Below are 22,650 nucleotides of genomic sequence, written 5' to 3'. Positions count from 1 at the left end.
TGGGATTCATCTTCAAAGAAGATAGCTTAACTTCAGTGAAACTTCAGTGAAAATGACTTTCCTTTTCTGAAACAGAAAACTCTTGCATGAATTGAAGAAAAACAACTTAAATGCCTTGATTTATTTAAAACTTTCCCTTCTCCATCATGAAAAGCCTAGTTTCTGTCTTGTCAGAAACAGCCTTTATTTTTGTATGAGGTTTTATCCATGGAGACAACGCCCCCTGCTGTGACAAGTGCTTAATTGCAAAAGTATTTTCCTTTTTTTTTTTTTTTTTTTTTTTTTTTTGCTCTCAGAAAGGCTATTAAGACTAAAGGTACAATTGTTGAAGTGAAAATGACTTTATTTTGAATATACATATCATTCATTCAGTTTCATTTTTATATTGCATAGCCTTGTATGGAAGTATATAGGGAAAAATAAACAGAAATATCTAGGCATGGAAGTATACAGTCAAAGAAGACATTCAATACATATCCTTGAACAGGCTTAGTAGTGTTGTAGGACAGTATCCATTAGAAAAGAATGGGTTCATGCAAAAAATCTATCCAAACAATGGTAGGCAAGTGCAATCAGTACAAGTTATAGTTTTTTGGGTACAAAAAGTATACATGTTCTTTGGATTGAAAACATAATATAAATGAATGGCTTGGCTTTTATGTCTAAGCCAAAAATCATCTATAGAAGATGTGTGGATGTCACATGTGACAATAATGTGCTTAAGGCCACAGACAGAGGTCACCAGCTGACAAAGAGAATGCTGAGAGGTAGGGCAAGTAAAAAAAGAAGAAAAAAAAAGAAAAGAAAAGAAAGAAAGAAAAATAAAAAGAAAAATAAATGCAATAAAACCACCTCTGCCTAAATTAGAAAATAGCAAAGGCATTAAAATGATAACAGCTCTCCATACTATGCTGCATTTCTATTTTCTGTCAAAACAATTCACTGTGAATCACTACAAAGTTCAGTGAATAAGATAAGGCAACAAATGTAAAGCCTTGGCATTAGGGCAAGTTTAATTTCCTTTCATTTTACACAGGAGGGGGGAAAAGAATACAGAACTAGAAAATGCTCATCTTTCCATTCAACAACACTAATTTTTAAATGTTCATATATACTGTGTTTGGCACAAGAGGGATAGGCACATGAAGATTAATTAAATCTCAAGCTTCCACCTCCAAGATTTTACATATGGAAAGCTAAGCAAAGATAACAGTTCTTTACTGTTTTAAAAATCAAATGCTTAAGCAGGTTTTAAAAATTGAGATGAAAAATATGATAAGGAAAAACAGCAAAGAAAGATACTGAACAAAATCTCCTGGTTTCCTTTACAGTTCCTTTTTTTCCTGTTTATTTTTTCCAAATTGCATTTTACAGCAGAAATGCAGACCACTTAGGATAGCTATGGCTCAATATTGCTTGGTGCTTTCCTCTTAAGACATCATCTTCTTACACTCCACTGAACAGAAAACCATCCCTTCTACTGGCATGAACTTCTGCCCAATGAGACACTTGCTGCAGCAGGAACACAAAAAGCATTCTGTGGACGCATGCCAGCTGAAGTTGTTATAGGTCACTCGCTGCACTTCAGGATCAATGGCATTGTGGCATCCTTGACAAACCTGTTAAGTCAATTACACAAATAAGAGAAGAGGATGAGAGATCAAACTGTGATGGTAACATTGTCATGTAGGAACAAACAACACATTTCTTTCAGATGGTAAATTTAACTGAGAATGGCCACCTCAAGAATATACAGCTGAGAGTGACCTTCTGGTTAACCTTTTTAGCCAACTTAATTGGGGTCTAAATGTAGAGCACTGTGAGTAATAACAGGTGAAGGCCAAAAGGTGATTTGATGCTTGTAAGATATCCCATGATGTTTGAAGCAGAAAGTCTTGATGGCAAGTTTCAAAGCAGTTTCCTTTCAGCGTATTCTACTAGACTGCATCTTAGTAATTATAAAAAAAAGTCTTACGATTTTTCCTATGATACCAAATGCTGGTGAAGATGTGGAACAACAGGAACTCTCATTCATTACTGGTGGGAATGCGAAATGTATAGCTACTCTGGGAGATAGTTTAACAGTTTCTTAGAAAAATAAACCTACTTTTATCATAAAATCTAAAATTGTGCTCCTTGGTATTTACCTAAAGGAGTTGAAAACTTAGACCCACAAAAACCTGCACATGGATGTTTATAGGATCTTTGTTCATAATTGCCAAAATTTGAAGCAACCAAGATTTCTTTTGGTAGGTGAAGGGATAAATACACTGTGGTACATCCAGACAATGGACTATTAACCAGTGCTGAAAAGATATGAGGTATCAAACCATGAAAAACATGGAGGAATAAATGCATATTGCTGAGTGAAAGAAGCCAATCTAAAAAAGCAACATACTGTATGATTCCACCTGTATGACATTTGGCAAAGGTAAAACTATGGAGAAAGTAAGAAGATTGTGGTTGCCAGGGGTGGGATAGGGAGGTGGGAGACAAGAACAGGTAGAGCACAGAGGACTTTTAGGTCAGTGAAAACATTCTCGATGATATTATAATGATGGATGTGTGTCATTCGCCTGTTCTACACATTTGTCCAAACCCACAGAATATACAACACCAGGAATGAACCCTGAGGTAAACTACGGACTTTGGATGATTATGATATGTAAATGTAGATTCATCCTTGGTAAAAAATGTAGCATTCAGGTGAGTGATATTGATAATGACTGATGTTATATATGTTTGAGCACAGGGGTTACACAGGAAGTTGCTGGGTCTTCCTCTCACTTATGTTTTAAAACTAAAACTGCTCTTAAAAAAATAGTCTTAAAAAAAGATTTTTCCTCACTCTTTAAAGCTTTGAAGTAGTAATTTCACTAGCTTTACCTCTGACACATGAGATTATTAACACCACTAATTTCTAGACAGTATGAAATGAAAATCATGTTCAAGGTAATTAAGGACTCAAATAAAAATACTGACAGTGTTTGAGAATAATTAGTTTGTACTAAAAATATAACTTGTAGTTAACTGGTTTCTGTTCTAAGTCATAATTTATGTATAATCTAATATTGTAAAACATTAATACTTACATTCTTTGTACCATTCAGTGTATGTTATGTACAAATAAATATATGGCATACATGCACATTCACACCCAGACACATACATAATTTTCTCCTTTAGCTGAGCATGTATATGATGAAAATACATGAACAACCCTCAGTATTATAGGAGAAAACGAAACTACCCTATTAAGACCTCCAAAACACTAGACAGACCATAGGCCTTCTTGTTTATGCATGTTCTGAATGAATGTGACCATCTAAAGGTTTTGTTTTAAGTATTTTTATAACAAGTGAAGAAAGGAACGAATTGTCCTGCATTACATAAAAATGTCTAATCTTCCACACCTTTGGTTTCTTAATGTCTGTCAGGAATCACTGAGAGCTGAAGGTAGGTCATTTAACCTGACCCTCCTTACTTAGGAGACCTTAAAATGTGGCTACTGTTCAGTAGGGAAACTGGTTTAGGGTATGATATGAGACCTTGTTACAAATATCCACTTCGAACATGCAATATACTTTCCATACTTTATAGAGCTACACGGCTTCTAATTACAGAGACTATAGCTGCTTAATTCACAGGTTATGTCAACCTAGTGTTTCCTGAGAAGCAAGGGAGAGATTCTCTCTCCATGGTCAATACACTCTTCCTGAATACAACAAAAATGAGTGTTTTAATTACAAATGCACTCTTAATTTGTAGCTGTACCAGGCAAGCAGTTGCTTTTGCAAATATTCCTATCTTGTAGCTTTCTATTTAGAATGTAGTTCTATGTAGTTTTTATGTTTCATATTAATTTTTCAATATTTTAAACACGCTTGTATAAAACAGAAGCATGTCACACTCAATTTTTTTTAATCCCTTGCTTTTAGACCAAGACATACCTTTATTTCATTCCTCTAATAATACTTGTGGATCTTTTTATAATCTTTTAAAACTCATGTTGATTTTAGAATTTTTTTATATTTATTTATTTTGAGAGAGAGAGAGAGCGTGAGTTGGGAAGGGACAGAGAGAGAGGGAGAGAGAGAATCCCAAGAAGGCTTAGCATCATCAGAGCAGAACTTGATGCGGGGCTCGATCCCATGAACTGTGAGATCATGACCTGAGATGAAACCAAGAGTTGGACGCTGAACCCAACTGAGCCACCCAGACGCCCCTTTCATTTGTGATTTTCAAAAAGAGATAACTACTATTCAATTATATGTAAAATTGATGGAATTGTTTAGATTAAAAAAAATGAACTATACACTGAATGGTGTAAGAATTTAGGGTTAGTGGTTTCATATAATTTAGTTTTGCTAATAATTTGTCATTCATCCCGAAGTCTGACATTTAGTCCCAGCTAAGGTCTACTGCTCCTAATTTTTCATAAATCTGAAGGTTGCCTAGGCCTCATTGAGGGTCTGGGGATTATGGAAACAATCAGGGGATAATGTGTTTTTCACTTTCTGCTTTGCATTTGATTTTTCTGGGTTCTTAAACCTCTGATATTTCAATTAGTTCTTATATCCTTAAATTTCTCCTACTTCTTTTAGTTTATTTATACACAATGTGAAAAAGCTAATGACACTGGTTGTAATGAGCTCTCTGGCGGGAGGTTCCTGTGAGATCTCAGAGATGTGAATTCAGGGGGTGGCCATTTGAGACCAGAATTCCAGAGACCATGCAGAGACAAACTAGGTGTATTTCCCATTACCCTCTTTCCAAGTTAATTTTTATCTCAGAAATGCCCTGTTTTGAGTTCAGCTCTTGCCTTCAGGTTTATACATAATTTGTTTGTTTGTTTGAAGATTAAAAGATCTTAGCAGACTGATGCTCTGAACTAGATAATCTTCAAAATTTTACATCATTTAGTATGTGGCGTGGGTAGCTCTTTTTGCCATGTGCTGGCTTGTTCAGGCAATGGAGAGAAATGTTCATTTTACTTTTAGACAAAGGGCAGCAGTGCATCTTACTGAGAAAGTAAACTTTCTAAAAGAAATCACACCATATTGTAAAGCTAAATAATTTAGACTCTCTCTCTTTTAATAATATCTGTGGTTATTCCTCTCTGTTGGTTAGTTACAATATAATGAAGAGAAACTTCTAGCAGTTAAATAAAGCAGCTTCATCTATTTAAAGCTTTATTCAGTAAATATTTATTGAGTATCTACTATGCTGTTCTAGTGTTGGAAGTACAAAACAAAGCAAACAAAATTTCTGCCCCCATGGGGTCTGCATCCTAGTCCTTGAGACCAAGGTCACACACCCCTACAATAAAATACATATTATGGTAACCCTTTCTTTTCCTTTAGAGAAACTGTAGGAACAAAATTCAGAGAAGCAGTTTTTAGCTAAATTATGTACCAGGCCACATGGTGATTCATTATCTTTTCCCCAAGTACAATGAGGGTCCCTGTTGATCCCAAAGATAATGAGAAATATTAGAACACAAATCAGTCACTCAAACATTTCCTAAGGGCAGACATTAAGGACATGGAAATAAACAGGCAAGCTCTATCCACCAGCTACTTATAGTCTAGGGGAGGAGACAGATGGGTGGTATTAATTACATACAGATATGACTCATGGGAACACAGAGAGGCATTGTGGCCAGAGAAAAGGGGTGGAGCTTGGGGCAAAAAATCAAGAAAGGTGTTCTAAAAAAAGTTAAGCCTACATCAATTCTGGGGGAATATACAAGCATGTCAGGTAAAATAGGGAATAGGAAGGAGGGTGGATCAGACAAAGGAATTAGTATGAATAGAAGACCAAGAACAGTGTATAAACTAGAAAATGAGTAACTTTGTGTTAGACAACTAGTAGAAGAGGCTGGGCAGGCAAGAAAGGGCTAGATCTGTTAAGAAAAGGCTTGATGATTATGTTTGCATTTCAGAAAGATTATCTTCCATCATAACAGAAGGTGGCTTTGCACAAGGTGAAGAATGGAAGTGGGGAGACCAAATTTGAGGTCACTACAATAATCCGAATGACAAAAAATAAAGGTCTGATGTTGAGTAGTTGTAACTGTGAGGATCTGAGATTTACTGATAAGGCAGAATTGACAGAAAATGATGGACTATACTTGGGAATGTATAAAGGTTGAAAATTTTGGCACTGGCATCAAAACTAGTTACTTTATTTTCCGTAGTATCACACTCCTGGAATGATATAAATATTTCATTCTATTCTTTTATGCTTTACTTGATAGCTCATGGGAGTCTTTAGCTAGTACATATTTTCCTGCTTATAAAGAAGTAAATGTCTATCATTTTAATACCGCTGGATTAAAGGGTTTACCATATATGGTCAATTTTCTTTATATACTCTTTATCTAAATTACTTATCTCTTGGCCATCATGCAATAGCAGCTCTGTGTAAGCAAGGTAGAGCTAAGAAAAAATATATATTTATTTTTTATGTATTTTTATATTATATTTTATAAATATATTTATATTTTAAGTATATTTATCATTAAATATTTGAATGTTTGGCTGATGCAAATAAATCTAAACATACAGGTCAAATTTTGTTATACTAAATCAATTTGCAATGACGGTTTAAGAACTAGGCATTGTACAATCTCCAGGTTAAAAATAAAAAATGAAGCCTTAGTGGGGGGCTTTAGGAACATGAACAGAAATCATAAACACTCAAATACAGCTAAGGAATATGAACAGCCCCTAAAAATATTAATGTAAATGACTCTGATCTATATGATGAGAATCAATCAATCTCATTCCCATTAAAGAACTATTTTTTAGTGGGGATTTGATTACTAAGTAGTGCTTATAATCTACAGAATATACTGTACAGATAGAAATCTTGAGGTAGCTCACAGTGAATGTATGCATTGTTTTTGAATTACCTGAAATTTAACACCCTGTGGTAGGGATTACATGTTTCCTATTTAAGGGTATTACCGTCTGTTTCTCATTTGTGAGAGGGTCAAATAAAGGCACAATGTAAAGTCCTAAAGCAGGTCAAGGCGACCATATGCCTAGAATGCTCCTTACCACAGCATGATTCTTCACATAGCAGGGCTTACACACGGGCTTGTCATTGACCATCACGTATATTTCCCCAGCTAGGATGTTGTCACAGTCAAAGCAGCAGAAGTGTTTCAAATGCCAATTTTGGTTTTCTGCCTGGGTGTACTCATTGCTGAATATTAACTGAAAAGAGGGCAAAAATAAGATGAATCATATATTTTCCTTTTTGGTACAAACGACAACGCCAGGTTCTTTAGATCAATAAAGGTTTTAGATCCACAGATAATATCAACCTACTTTCCTGGGCTCAAAGTCTAAAAATAACCTAAAGCTTACACTCGGCTTATTATTTAGTTTAGCACAAATCAATCTTTTTTGTTTCTAGACGGTCTTTCATTAGTCAACACAATTAACACGGTCACTCAGAATGACTGAAGTTAAAAGATTTTCTTTTCCACTCATCTCCTCTGCATGTAAATAAAGCAACTGATGCTTGGTTAATTCATGTCACCTTTCTGCTAAGGATGGCCTTGTTAGATGGTAAGGGGACTCTATGGAGGTACAAGAAGTAGCCTGCCTGCGGTGGCCGCAGAGAACATACCTCATCACAGCCAGCACATCGTGGTTTCTCACTGTCACAGTAATGTCTGCCACAGTATAGCTTCCCATTCTTCCAGAAATAAATCATGTCGACCAGGAGTTCCTGGCAGGCACTGCAGACGAAACAAGCCGGGTGCCATAGTTTATCATAGCCGGCTCTTTCAGCGTAGATGGCTGGGTCACCCTCCTTCATACTCAGTTTGCAGCAGTAGCAGGACTGAAAGGGAAGCCATCCAAAACAATCTGGTCATCGTAACCTGGGCATTTCTCATCATCAGTTTACCAGGAATTCGGAGAAAAAATTTACAAGAGAGATGATTTCTACTAACATTAGTAATTTGTCCATGGAGACAACCAGGTGTTCTTACTTCCAGGAAGTGGGCTCCCTTGGCTTCCTCCAGTCTCTTCAAACCTAATTTTTGTGCCCTGCTGGTAACAGAGCACTGTTTCCTTAATTAAAGTCACTTACAGAAAAGGGCTAACAGTAATTTTCACCACAATTTTTAAGGGGTTCTCTCAAAATGATTACCTTAGAGCTTATTATTACCTTTTCTTGCTAAGCCTTATTGGTTGGATCTATGGGAAATATATTACAGTAAGTTTGGCTCTTACTCTTTGTTCATCTGTATCATAATTCTCTTCTACTTTCAAGGCATAAAAAAAAGACTTCAATTTCTCTAAGAGATTTTTTAAAAATATGATTGACTATATAGTTGACCCTTGGACAACACAGGGGTGAGGGGTGCTGACTCCCCAATGCAGTAAAAAAATCCATGAATAACTTTCTTTTCCACATATAAATTTTGACTTCCTCAAAACTTAACTACTAATAGTCTACTGTTGACTGGAAGCCTTACCAATAACATAAATGGTCCATTAACACATATTTTGTATGTTATATGTATTATGTAATGTATTCTTACAATAAACTAAACTCGAAAAAAGAAATTATTAAGAAAATCCTATGGAAGAGAAAATACATTTATAGTACTATATTGTATTAATTTAAAAAATCTGTGATAAGTGGACATGCACAGTTCAAACCCACTTTTCAGGGTCAACTGTATACTCACATAAATTTAAATTTGAATTTTAGGCATGTTCTCACAAACAAAACTGAGTTAACCAAAGCATATATTATTCTTGTTTGTGGGAAGAGATAAACAATTAACACCAAAATTATGTTTAGAAATAGATTCTATATTAGTATGTCATATTCCAGCATGACACCAATGCTAACTACCATGTACACATACAACTCCCAATTATCCTTGGCAACAGATAATCAGAAAACCTCGCTTTAGACAGAGGTTTCCAACATGATGATTTGCTAAAATAAACCTAAACTGAATTTTAATTTATTTCCTTCACCTACCCTTTTGGAAAACAGAGGAATGGCTCCTCAAAAAAATGTTCAAAGAAAGGGAAATAACCAGTAAATACACCAATTGAGCCAATGGTGTGACCTCTCTACTTACATACTGAGTTCTTTTGTGTTCGGCCGATTTGCCCTCCATGGCCCCCACTGCTGCCGTGGTGCTTCTGTCCCCTCCAGGGAGGAGCATTCTGTTGGGGCCTTGCGTGTCCATCTCACGGGGAAGTTTGACATCTCCTACTCCCAGAGCCTCACTCTTATATTTCTTCACAAACTGTTCCATCTCCTTCACCTCTTTGGGAGACAACTCATGGCACTTTGAAGGGTCTTGATCGTGTGCAGGGAGCTGCTTTGCCAGCTGCTTCTTTCGGTACTGTGCCCCCTCTGAGCCTGCCACGGGCTGCTTCTCCTTTGGCAGCATCTGCATGTATTGCCTGGCCTGAGCCACAACAAGACCAGTGTTAACTGGGAGATGGTCTGGCCATTAGACAAGCAATATTTTATAATACACATCAGAAGTGAGTTATTTAAGAAAGAAAAGTGTTTTATCCATTTGTAACAGTCTTCGTAATATAAATATGTTGAGATGAAAACACATTCAAAAAAGGTACAGCAAATAGATTTAGTTCAGTAAAAATAAACACATTTTTCTCCATGATATGAAAGCTTTTTTTCAGCTTATAAAAGATTTTGCTTACTAATGTCTACTTGAGCTAAATATACAAATGTATATTTGCAAGAGAACATCAATTTTTAGAAGGCACGTTTAGATGTTTAGAATGGCCTGTATAGATCAACAGTGTTTTCACCATTATAAAAAATATTATCACAAGGTTCACTTGAATGATTTTAACTAATCTTCTTAAAAGACTTCCAAATGTCATATTTAGTTGTTATTAACAGTAAAGGGAGTTTGACACAAAATTGCCCTTTTTTGGCCTTACATAGTAAAATATACTGTTTAACATTGTTTCATTCTAAAAAAAATGACAGAAAATTCTATTCTTTACATATTCTTCACTATCTTAAGAGAAATCTCAAGAGTAAGCTAGAAGTTACTAGATTTATACAAAACATCTGTTTTCATCTAATTATTAAGAATGTCAGACCATTCGCTCAAAAAGATTAACATATCTAAGTAGTCAAGAAATTCTATGAAGTATCTAATCTTAGTTTTAAAAAACCAATAGCAGTTGGAAGTCAAAGTAACAAGAACCCCAGAAAAATAATGGACTTGGGGTTGATTAGCTCACTAAAGGACTGCCCTAAATAAGTAGCCTCAGAACTTTAACAAAGAGATGGCCCTTCCCCTTATTATTTACCAATGCCTGATTCTGGACAGGAGGAGCCCACTCGTAGGTAACTGTATTGATGGAGACGTTCTTCTTGGCAGCAACTGGATTGGTCAGTATCATAACATTGCGTTTATACATGGGAATTCCATCTGTTTTTAGCTTGGCAATCAGGGTGGTATATTTGGTGTCTTCAAAAAGTTTTCCCACTTTTCGATCCTCTTCATTGCTCAAGAGGACGTCATGCTCTTCTTGGCCACACTTGCAGTTACGACATATTTTTCTATAAGTTTGGAGATAAGTAAGCAATAACTAATTATACCTAATCAATAAGTAAATATACTCAAATATTTATAGTTTATAAAATATTTTTATATGCATTCCATATAATGGTACAGAAAGGCAAGCCACTGGGTGGGGATTCTAAGTACCTATCCATAAATTTAAGCAAGGAAACATAAAAATGTACCTTCACTTTATAAAACCTTAAAAAGTTAGGTTTTGATTAAGTGTATGCTCAAGGGGGCATGTCTGAACATTCCTCATTTTCTTAAATAGATAAGTAAATAAAATCACCAAAACACTATCATAGAAAGAAGTTTCATATTTTATTGCATGGTAACATTTATTTCATAGTCATTACCCAAGTTTTTTGTTTTTTTGTTTTTTTTTTTTAAGTGAGAGGGAGGCTGATATAACTTTTCTGATTAAGGACTATTATCCTAGATTTAGCTTTAGCTTTCCTCATTTCCTTTCCTGTCCCCTTTCTATTTCCTTTCCTCTCCTTTTTCATTTCCTGTTTCCTTTTTCCTTTCTCTTTCTTTCCTTTCCTTTCTTTTGCTTCTTCACTCAGTGACCACTTACTATGTGCTTTCTTATGTATAAAAAAAAGATAAATGAAAGTCTCTGGACTTTTCAAGAAATGAAATGAAAGATACCACTAAATGAAAGACACCGCTCCCCTTCCCCAATCTGGTCTAGCAGGTAATCATTCTTTAATGCAACATATATAAGTGTCCATGTGCTAAACAATGTACTTTATTGATATGCCCTATTACTGCATTTGTGATAGGAAAGAAAAGTACAAGGCACTTTGAGAGGGTATAATTTTGACTTTGAACTGGTGAGAAAAGGACTCCATAAAAACAATATTCCATAAGAAAGTAATATATTTAGGTTGAGGTCTGAAGGATGTATAAAACAAGCATGAAATATGTTTGTGTGTGTGTGTGTGTGTGTGTGTGTGTGTGTGTGTGTGTGTGTATTTGAGATGGGGTAAAGAAAGAAGAAGAAAAGCCTCCAAATATTGAGCAGAAAGAGTATTTGTGGTGGTCCTGAATTAGGAAAGAGCTTATGCCCTTAGGTCCCATGGTCTGAGAGGGCTGGTATGATTGCAGTGAGGTAAATAAATGGGGAGTGACAAGGTTGGAGAGGTAGGCAGGCATGAGATCATGCAGGGACTTGTAGGATACATTAAAGAATTTGGCTTTCACTATAAGAATAAGCAGGAGGCACTGAAGGCTTTTAGGTAATGGATAACACAATTAGATCTATCATTTTCAAAAACTGTAATACTTATAATATGGAGAATGGATTAGGGGTAGACATAATTGGAAGTAGGGAAACCAATTAACATGTCAGTGGTGCATCGGTTTGCAATGGCATGGTTCTAAGTAACAGGGACTACTTCACAAGTGGAATTTATATCTTGGATGGTTATTGTTGTAGTCTACATAAGATGTGTTATAGCTTGGACTAGAGTATTTAACAGTGCAGATTAAAAAAAAAAAGTAACAGATTAAGATCTCCTTGAATGTAAAACTGACTAAACTTTGTGGTTCATTTGGATGTAGTGATGGCAAAGGGAAGGCCCAGTCTGTCAAAAAATGAACCCAGGTTTCCAAGATGAGTAAGCTGGTAGAAGAAATGTAACATATTTAAGACAATAAATGTAAAAGAAGAATAGATCTTAGGTATTAGGGGAAGATTGATGAAAGTCCTCCAAAATTCAACTAGTGAAAAGTTTGAAATGCCTATGAAACAGTATAAAGGTATCAAGTAGATTGTAGGATATAGAGATCTAGTGTTAAAAACTGTAGCCTGGTAGAAAATATAAATTTGGGAGTCAGGGTATGACACATTTGCATATTAGTTGAATAGATCACTTTCATCTCCTGGGCAAGAATAGAGGGAAAAGGTAGAGGACTGGAGGAAGGAAGGAATCTGGCAAAGAAGCAGAAGCTGGAGAAGGTGACAGAGGAAAACAGTGAAGTAGAGAGACTTGTGGTGTTAAAAACCTAAGCTGGAAGTAAATATAGGGCAAAAAGAATATATAAATCAGAGGGAGGAGGTGAGAGTTTTAAAAGCCATTCGAATATTCTTACATTGTTCAGGAAGATATTGAAGATGTAGATTAACATGAGATGTTGTTAAAGCATGTGTTTTAAACTATCTAGAAAACTAAAGAAGGAGGGGTGCCTGGGTGGCTCAGTCGGTTAAGCGGCTGACTTCGGCTCAGGTCATGATCTCGCGGTCCATGAGTTCGAGCCCCGTGTCGGGCTCTGTGCTGACAGCTCAGAGCCTGGAGCCTGTTTCAGATTCTGTGTCTCCCTCTTTCTCTGACCCTCCCCCGTTCATGCTCTGTCTCTCTCTGTCTCAAAAATAAATAAATGTTAAAAAAAATTAAAAAAAAAGAAAACTAAAGAAGGAAATACTACATATAATTTCAAACATATAGAGAAAATGGAATGACAATATAAAACTCAATTAATTAAACAGAAGGCAGTAAGAGAGGAGGAAAAAAGAAACTTAGGACATTAGGACATTTAGAAAGCACAAATTAAGATGGTTGATATAATCCAAATATACCAAAAGTCACAATAAACAGACTCAATTCTCCAGTTAAAAGACAAAGGATTTCAGTCTGGATAATACAACAAAATCAAACTATACACAACTCGGAAGAAACACTTAAAATTTAAGGACACAGAAAGGATGAAAGTGTAAAGACGTAAAAAGATACATCAGGCAAATACCAACAAAAAGTAAGTTAGGCACCTATATTAAAATCATGCACTTTGGACTTTAATGCTTTCATTTAATCTGTAGTAAAGAGTGTGCCTACATAGTGACAGAAGTTTAAAATCACCTCTATGATGTAACGATTCTAAAATTAATATAGTCTAATAACCTAAATTCTAATTATATAAGCAAGACACCAAAACTTTAAGAAATAGACAAACTTATTATAGTAATGCTAAAAAATTAGAAATAAAGATTTGAGTAACACAATAAGCCTGATCAAGCAGACACATAAAAAATATCTTATCCAGTGACTGGGGAACACATTCATTTGGGGAACATTTGAAACACTTCAGAAAACTGAACACATACTGTGCCATAGACAAAGTCTCAAATGCCCAGGAGGGGGCGCCTGCATGGCTCAGTCAGTTGAGTTTCTGACATCAGCTCAGGTCATGATGTCATGGTTCATGAGTTCAAGCCCCATATCAGATTCTGTGCTGACAGCTCAGAGCCTGAAGCCTGCTTCGGATTCTGCGTCTCCCTCGCTCTCTGCCCCTCCCCCACTCACGCTCTGTTTCTCTCTCAAAAATAAATAAACATTTAAAAAATAAAAAAATAAAATAAATAAATGCCCAAGGAATCACCATCAACCACATTATCTGAACAGAATATAATTATGCTAGACATCAACAGCAAAAAAGTAACTAGAAAGTAATTTTGGGGTGCTTGGGTGGCTCAGTTAAGCATCCGACTTCAGCTCAGGACACGATCTTAGGGTTCGTGGGTTTGACCCCCACATTAGGCTCTGTGCTGACAGCATGGGGCCTGCTTGGGATTCTCTGTCTCCCTCCCTCTCTGCCCCTCCCCTGATCTCTCTCTCTTTCTGTTTTGTCTCTCTCTCAAAATAAATAAACTTAAAAAAAAGAAAATACTTTTAAAAGACTCCTAAAAAATTTAACATTGAAACAATCACAATAGAAATGAAAAGAAATAGCATTTTTGGGAAAAAAGAAAACAAAACTATTACTTCTTGAAATGTAGAACACAACTAAAGGGGTGCTTAGGAGAAAAGGGACAGCTAACATGCTCAAGTTAGAAAGAAGAGAGAATAAAATTAATTAACTCAGGAAGTTAAAAAAAAATTAGAAAAAATAAGCCTGAAGTACATGGAAGGAAAATAAAGATAACAGCAGAAACTAATAAAGCAAATGTTTGCTTCTTGTAAGATGCAGGAAAAAAAACATTCAATACATTTCAACATCCCTTCTGATTATATTTTGTTTATTCATTTTAGCTATAGAAGGAAACTAGACAGGATTTTAGAAAGGGTTTCTGGAAAAAAGCTCAAACTCAGCACACATCATTAGTGCATTCATTTTAGGATGTGAAGCGAGGAAGCAACCTTGTCATCACTTCATTCACATAGTCCTGTGGGTACTAATCAGAGGAGTAAGAAAAATCAAAGAAATAGAAGTTATAAGGATTCCTCAGAAAGGAAAAGTTAAACTGTTGTTAATCACAGATGCAATGATTGATCATACAAATGTATTAACTTCAGTAAGAGTTTAAGAAGCATTCTGGATTTAAAATAAATAAAATTGGATTTCTCTACACCAAAAAAACTAGGAAAAACAACTAAATATTTATTAGATTGATCTCCTTACTAGATAACAAATTATTAAATAATTACAGATTTTTGTGTCCTGTTTTCTTAAGGTGAGGTGTCCAAACCAAAAATATCAGATCTGACATGTGCAGTCCCAGAAAGAGATTGAGACAGAGAGGGACAGAGTCAGAGATATGAAGGCTAGGGGGGCAAACTAATTTCCTTGTGCACAGATTGGTCAGAAATCTTTATTTGGTAAGCATCTGAAGAGTGCAGATTCTAGTTCAGCTATAAAAGACTCTTATATCTGGTTATCTCATACTCCCACCCAGTGGAAAGGAGTATATTGTTCTATTACAGTATATTCTTCATTCTTGTTCATCAGTTAACAAAAATGATATAATTATTTATAAAACCATCACATTACTTTTGGATCAAGTTTAAAATCATACTTTACTGAGGGGAAAATGGCAGGGTGGGGATTTAGTTCCTAATATAGATAAATAGATCCTTATATGGCTGTGAACTATAGCATGCATCCTAATAATTAGTAAAGTGACTGACTATGGGAGGAAGTAATAATGTTACAAGGATATGTGATGAAAGATATGGATTTCCTCTGGAAATGTTTATTATCCAGTTCTATTCCAGAACAACATGTACACCAGAAAATAAGGGGAACTAGATTTTAGAATCTGAAAGACAAAAAAGCACCTGAAAAAAAAGCCTTCTGGTTTTCAATTCACAAGCTATGACAAACTGTAACATGAGTAAATAAATTATATTTACTATGAAAATGCTATACATAAAAAGGTATATTAACCAATGATATAAGAGCCATCTCTATACTTTTTCTTATTACTTATATCAGCTATTTTTGGGAGATTTACATTCTGAGAATATATATATTTTCCCTATCCACCCCTCACCAACCCAACATACCTTATTAAGCAAGTAAAATCGGTTAAAGCAATATACCAATAGCAGCAGGAAAAAGAAGTTTTCAGCTTTCAAAGTGGGGAAAACCTGATTGATTCATGATAGCTTTTAAAATCACAAATACATTATAAACCCCATCTGCATCCTTGCCGCAACATGGTGGTCTGTGGTAAAGAGCACTTGGCAGGAATGTGACTCAGCAGGGGTGGGATGGTTTTTCAGTTAGAGTTGTCATCATGACAACAGCTGGAGTGACCACAACCCTTCCAGACCCCTTACCCTGGAGCTCCATTTTTACAACAAAAAGGGATAGCCACAAACCACAATTCAAGAAAGAAACCTATAAAATCTGGGCCAGGTGCCAGGAACTATCCATTACAGAAACGTATGCTATTTAATACTTAAATCTATGCTATTTACTAGTTAAAAATTTTTTTTTAATAATTAATTTTGGGGGTTTTTAGTCTACGGTGTTTTACATTTGAATCACCCATATTTAAATTGGAAAACTTTATTTTTACAAATATCTTTTAAGAACTTTTAAACTCATTAGGAAGACAGCCTGTAAGTTAATTGAGAGGAAAATTCTGTTGAGGAATTGGGGGATTTTCTTGGTATCCAAGAAAAAGCATAAGAACGAGTAGGATATTTATCACATAATTAATTTCAACCTGAAATAACGCAGATTCCATCCTTAAGAAAATGAAGAACTTTAAAAAACTGGTTTTATGCCAACTTAAGACAACAATGGCATGGGTGAGCACAGTACTCACGTTGCTGGGGTGTGTACAAACATGTATGGTTTGTTTAGTATCTTTCCTCAGATGCTCCACCAGTAATTTTTGATGATATATGCAGACAGATAGCCTGTTTACTACATTTATTTGATAGCAGTTTTGGGGGGAGTTGTAAGTCAGTTACCATACTTAGCACAGTTGCCAAATCTCTAAATCTTCTAAACTGTCCTAGAGCACTTGTCCCCAAATTCTCCATAGGATGTTAATAAAAGTTATGTGGGGGAAGAAAGAAGGGAGGTGAATTCAGAATTAAGTTTATTTAAAATGATCTTTTTTATGACTTTTTAAAAAGATGCAAATGTAGTCTGAGAGAGTGAGAAGGGGAGGAGGATTATTTGTATGAAAAAGTTCTTTGTAAAAAAAAAGTTGAGCATGTTAACACATACACACGCAAAGGTTAATATGAATGACAAATCAGGACTGTAAACTCAAATTTTACATTACAACTTCAGATTTCTTGAGTTAAATCCAGGAGAGGGAATGCCAAACTGTACCAAAGGTACTGCCTCAGAAAAATACATAGATTTACAGTTTCAAGCTGAAAGCAGGCAAGAAACTATCCTCCATCCCCAACCCCAAAGAGAAATTATTTTTGTATCACTATTTGTAAAAAATATATATATTTTTTTGTTTTTACAAGGCAAGTAGTAGCAACTGGAGTGCTCTGACATGCTGCCAGCACTCACAGTGATTTAAAGGTATGGTCATGGCACTACTACAAACCATATTTTAAAAGGGCTGGAAGCTGCCCGTTTATAAGAGGGATATACTTTTATGGACTTAAGCATGGGCCTCTTGTTACAGAATTCAACACAAGGATTAATCCATTTATGGTGTGGAATTTTTAGTTTTCAGCCAGCCCTAAGCCAATCGGAAATTCTCTGAACAGATGTATGCTATATTCAAGTAACATTTTTCTTTTAAGATGCTACTGTTTTATTAGATGGATTTATGGAAGATAAGACAAAAGAATAATTTTATTGCTTACGTAATAAATGATCTATTATTCCAAATAATATTACTATGCTTTCATATGAAATAATTGATTATAAACTTGAAATCTTGGGTTTGCATCTTAACATTTCATAAATATTTGTTAGCTCTAAATACTACTTTTACTTGACAGTGTGTCCAGAAGATAGTATAGTTCTTATTTGGTAAGTATCAGGCATCCTCAACCTTTTATTTTCTCCGAGTCTTGTAATTATTGATGGAGTGAAGAAAGAGAGTGCTCACAGATAAAGCATCATTGTCCAAAAAAGACATATGTCACAAAAGCACCACACTATAGAGAAGAGAGCCTGGTGCAGTCCAAAGTTCACTGGTCATGAGCGTGTAAACATGGGTTCTAGTTTCTGTTCTGCTGTCTAGAGAGATGGTTGAGGAGGAAGGTTTTGGCAAGCTTTGAGTCCAAATTCTAGCTCTGCCACCTATAAGCCTTGCCTTTGGTAAGTCATTTAACTTCCCTCAGTGTTTGATTTCTCATATATAAAATGGGAATACTATCACTTATCCCAAAGGATAGTATGAAGATTAGTAACAACCAAGTATGTAAAGTGCTATGATAAGCAGAAGTTTAAGACAGCCCCTATGACCTGCATTCTCTGGTGTTAATCTCATGATTATGTTACTATGGTATGGCAAAGAGAAATTATCTAGGTGTGCCAAATCTCATCACATGAGCCCTTAAAAAACATAAGTTTTCTCTGGCTGGGAGCAGAAGAGGAAGTCGGAGAGATTTAAGGCACAGAAAGGATTCCAAGCACGTTATTGACTTTGAAGACAGAGATGGCCATGTGCCAAGGAATGTGAGTGGCTTCTAGAAGCTGGGAACAGCCCCTGACTGACAGCCAGCAAATAAACAGGGACCTCATGCCTGCAACCACAGGAAATGAAGGAAGTGAATTCTACCAACATTACAAATGAGTCTGGAAGCAGATTCTTCTCCCAATTTCCAGATTAGACCTCAATCTGGCCAAAACCTTGATTTCAAGCCTTTTGAAATCCTAAGCAGAGCATCCAGTTAAGCCTGCCTTGACTTCTGACCTAATGCATAAATGGATGTTTAGTCAATTAATAGGTGTTGTTTTAACCTGCTAATTTGGAGTAATTTGTTGTGCAGCATAGAAAATCATTACAAGTGCTTATTAGCATGTGACACATAGGAAATTTTTATAAATTATATTTCTTATTAATAATTAATAGGCTCAAATAAGTCATTTTAACTTCCTTGGGTTTTAGGTCGTTGATCTATAAAATGAGGTTTGGCTAACTGAGTTCCAAGTTTTACTCTAAACTTCCGTAAGTCTAAGAATTTATTTTTAGTTTTTTATAACTGTTGTGACACACCTTGACAGGCAGTCATGCCCACTGAATCTCTTCCATTCACTCTCTACATTCATTCCGCACCCTTCTGCATGGTACCCTGGGCCATACTATAGGAGGCTGACCCCTAAGGACTGCAGCAGTGGGCTACCTTGTCCCCAGCAATGGAAGATGCCAACAGGAAATCTGAATGATGAAGATAGTAAGGTCTTATTTATTTGCTGGCTCCTACAAATATATAAGGTGCCAAGGCCAAAAATGACCCTTTACTTGGGGGTATGCAGAAGTAGGAAGAGGGTGGTAAGGACTGAATTGTGTCCCCCCAAATTCATATGTTGTAGCTCTAACCCTCCACGTGACTGTATTTGTAGATAGAGCTTTTAGAAGATAAAGTTAAATGAGGTCATAAGAGTAGGGTTTTAATCTGATAGGACTGGTGGCTTTCAAGAAGAAGAGAGAAGATATCTTTCTCTCTCCATATGCATGCACAGAGAAAAGGACATGTGAGGACACAGAGAGAAGCTGGCCATCTGCAAACCAGGAAGAGGTTTCTTACCAGAACCCAACCATGCCGATACTGAACTTCTTGAACTTCTGGCCTCCAGAACTAGAAGACAATAAATATCTGTTGTTTAACCCACCCAGTCTATGGTATTTTGCTATGGAAGCCTGAGCTAATACAGGGATCAAGGAAGAGTTCTCAGAGGTAATGCTTGACAGAGACTTGAAGAATAGGAAGGACTTTTGTTTCATCATAGTGAAATGTAGGGTTTTTCCAGCTGAAGGAAACATACCAAAAAACACACAAGTTCCAGGGAGCAGCATATATCTCAGCAGTTAAAACAGAGGCTACTTGGAAGAGAAGTGGGAGAGGAGACTGGACAAGCAAGCAGGAGTAGAAAGCAGTGAGGGTTCTTAAGCTATTGGGAAGTACACAACAGTATCCATTTTCAAGACCATTCTTGTGGCTGAATAGAAGTCAGGCTGGTAAAATGTGGAGAATAATTTAACTCTGATTTTCACAATGTGCCCCATGAAGCCCTTAGAGTCCTGGAAGTCAAGGATTACCATGAAGATAGAGGAGGAAGCTAAGTGGACAGGATCCTGGGACTCCATGTCCACTGCAGTCACAGCAGTCTGTGGCCTTGGACCAGACCTGGGATCTTCATTACACTCAAGACAACCAGACTTTTGCTTCAAAGACTGTACTGAAAATGGCTATCTGGAGGTCAAAAGCACCTGCCCTCCAGCCTTCCAGCTATGGTGAAAAATTCAGAGAATTACCAAGAATTCTGAGGGAGAGATGTGTCCAGATTCATGCCAGGAAGAAGACGGATTTACTAAGTAAAACCACCTGGATGAAGCATATAAACTCAAGCTAGGTTGGAGGCTGTGGCAAAACCATAGTCTTTTATGGCTCTTAACAGATTCTCAGAGTCTATCAAGGTAAGTAAATGAAAAAAATTAAAATTAAAAAGTGATTTTCATGCCACAGAAATCTGCTCTTCTCTGACATTTTTTTAAATCTGAAAATCTCAGATTATAGTGATCTGTAATAAAAAAAAATATAGCACAAACAATAATTACTCTAAACCAACCTTCTGCTTTAGAGAAAAGATGCTATCACTTAGGAATGAGCTTTAAAAATCTCATTAGCAGTTTTTGGCAACTGTATGGTCAAACTAAAAAGGTTTTTAAAGATTTTTTAAGATTTTTAAAGATTGTACAGTTAGAACCATGCCCAGCAGAGGGCACTGCAACTCTCTCCACAGCCCACTGTGAGCATCACTGAATGGTGTGCACATCAGGAGCTGAAATATTCTAGTCCATGAAAACTATTTTGTGTCTAGTGACTTAATGTTTCAGAACCACAACAGACATGTTGCCTAACTTCTATGTCCTTTAAAAAGGTGGCACAGGGAAGATCCATGAAAGTCTTGTAATTAAAAAACTCCCTGAAAAATTTTAGCTCCTTACAAATAAAGAACTGTACCATCATTTCTGCATGGGCTGAGGTTTCCACTACCTTCATTACTTAAGACAACTGCCGTTGTTTCCTAAAACTTGCTAAATAAACTAGCTTTTAAAAGAACCTAATATCTCAAATTTTAATTGTTTATATTCTCCTATAACTTACATTGTACACAATCTCAATAGCTGATGAAATTTTTTATTCTAGGGAGTTTTCCATGGAAATATGCAGCACAGAAATTGTTCTCGAGTGAGATTTATTCTAACCAGGCATCTGACATCCTAATAATGTATAGTTGATCACTTTAACATTTTTCTTCTAACAATGATGTGCTGATTCTAATTTGAACAGACTTAGATCAACTACCATTATAGTCTTGACAGCCATTGATGAACAAAATTTACATTCTTCATAAGAACAGGTTTAAAATACCAATTTTTAGGTTTATATAACATACACTATTACTTTAAAATATGTAAATAAGATCTACACAAAATTCACATTTTGATCCACCAACATTTGTCCTCCATATATTTGAACTTGATACAAGCCAATGATGGCAATGAATTATTTTTTTAATTCAAGTGTTAAAGCTAAAAATTTCGAAGAGTCCTTAGATACCAGTCTATGTCCTGACAACCAGCACATGAGTGCTTAATCATATTTATTGTTTATTGCAAATATATAGGTAAAATGTGCAAAGTTATCAATTTTTAACAAAAGAATTATAATTAATAAACAGTCCTAGAAGATTACCATAAACTTATCTGCCACTCAGGAAAGAGACATAAATTCAGTATTCTAGACTCATAGGAAATCTGAAGGACAGCAAATACACAATTTCAAATATAGTTACGATGGTCCAATTAGCTCAGTCACACTTAATGGTAGGAAAACAGAATAGCTTTAGCCTTTATTTTTTAGAAAAGAATATGACAGATCTACAACTTAACAACCATGCTAGAGAATTTATAAGAGATCCCCACTGTCTGAGGAAGCAGTGCCAAAGAGCAGAAATTACTAATGTGGCTGTCATTTTCAAAACATTACCTCCAGAAGTGTAGTTCGAATCCTTCACATTTTTCTTTGCATTTTAAACAGGGAGCTCCAAATCCTTGCTCATGACCTAAGCCCATCTGTTAAGTAGAAAACAATGTGTGTTATAACATTTTTTAAAAATCTAAAAAATTCAATAAACTGTCCTTCTACTAACCACTCCTGTTTTTTTTAAAACTAAAAATTTTTAAGATTTCTTAAAATTTAAATCCAAGTTAGCTAACACATAGCGTAATAATGACTTCAGGAATAGAATTTACTGATTCATCACTTACATATAACACCCAGTGCTCATTCCAACAAGCGTCCTCCTTAATGCCCATTACCCATTTAGCCCATTCCCCCCACCCAATACTGCTCCAGCAACCCTCAGTTTGTTCTCTGCATTTAAGAGTCTCTTATGGTTTGTCTCCCTCTCTGTATTCATCTTAATTTTGCTTCTCTTCCCCTATGTTTATCTGTTTTGATTCTTAAATTCCACATATGACCACTCCTGTTGATAGAAGTTGCAAACAAATCTTTTATGAGTATCACATTGTTTGGTCAATGAGGACACTTAGGTATGGATATGGGGACTCCAAATACCTACTCAACATACCTTGTATTCTTACTGATTTTTTCATG

At 35.8% G+C, this 22,650-nt stretch overlaps 1 protein-coding gene across 2 annotated transcripts in view; it reads right to left on the bottom strand.

Moving 5' to 3' along the window:
- Positions 1–325: 325 nt before the first annotated feature.
- TES (testin LIM domain protein) overlaps positions 326–22,650 on the bottom strand; it is a 46,568-nt gene continuing 24,243 nt past the window's right edge. For both annotated transcript variants that reach the window (XM_047850193.1, XM_047850194.1), the window contains exons 2-7: positions 22,021–22,106; positions 10,338–10,590; positions 9,119–9,454; positions 7,642–7,857; positions 7,065–7,223; positions 326–1,619 (exon numbers count right to left, since the gene is read on the bottom strand). In XM_047850193.1, coding sequence (XP_047706149.1) covers positions 1,431–1,619; positions 7,065–7,223; positions 7,642–7,857; positions 9,119–9,454; positions 10,338–10,590; positions 22,021–22,106 — 1,239 coding nt within the window. In that variant the 3' untranslated portion in view covers positions 326–1,430. The remainder of the gene's footprint in view (positions 1,620–7,064; positions 7,224–7,641; positions 7,858–9,118; positions 9,455–10,337; positions 10,591–22,020; positions 22,107–22,650) is intronic.

The sequence above is a fragment of the Prionailurus viverrinus genome, chromosome A2 (assembly GCF_022837055.1).
Source record: "Prionailurus viverrinus isolate Anna chromosome A2, UM_Priviv_1.0, whole genome shotgun sequence".
In the NCBI taxonomy this organism is placed as follows: Eukaryota; Metazoa; Chordata; class Mammalia; order Carnivora; family Felidae; genus Prionailurus; species Prionailurus viverrinus.
The sequence above is the reverse complement of the archived record's forward strand: the minus strand, read 5'-3'. Positions and strand labels throughout refer to the sequence as shown.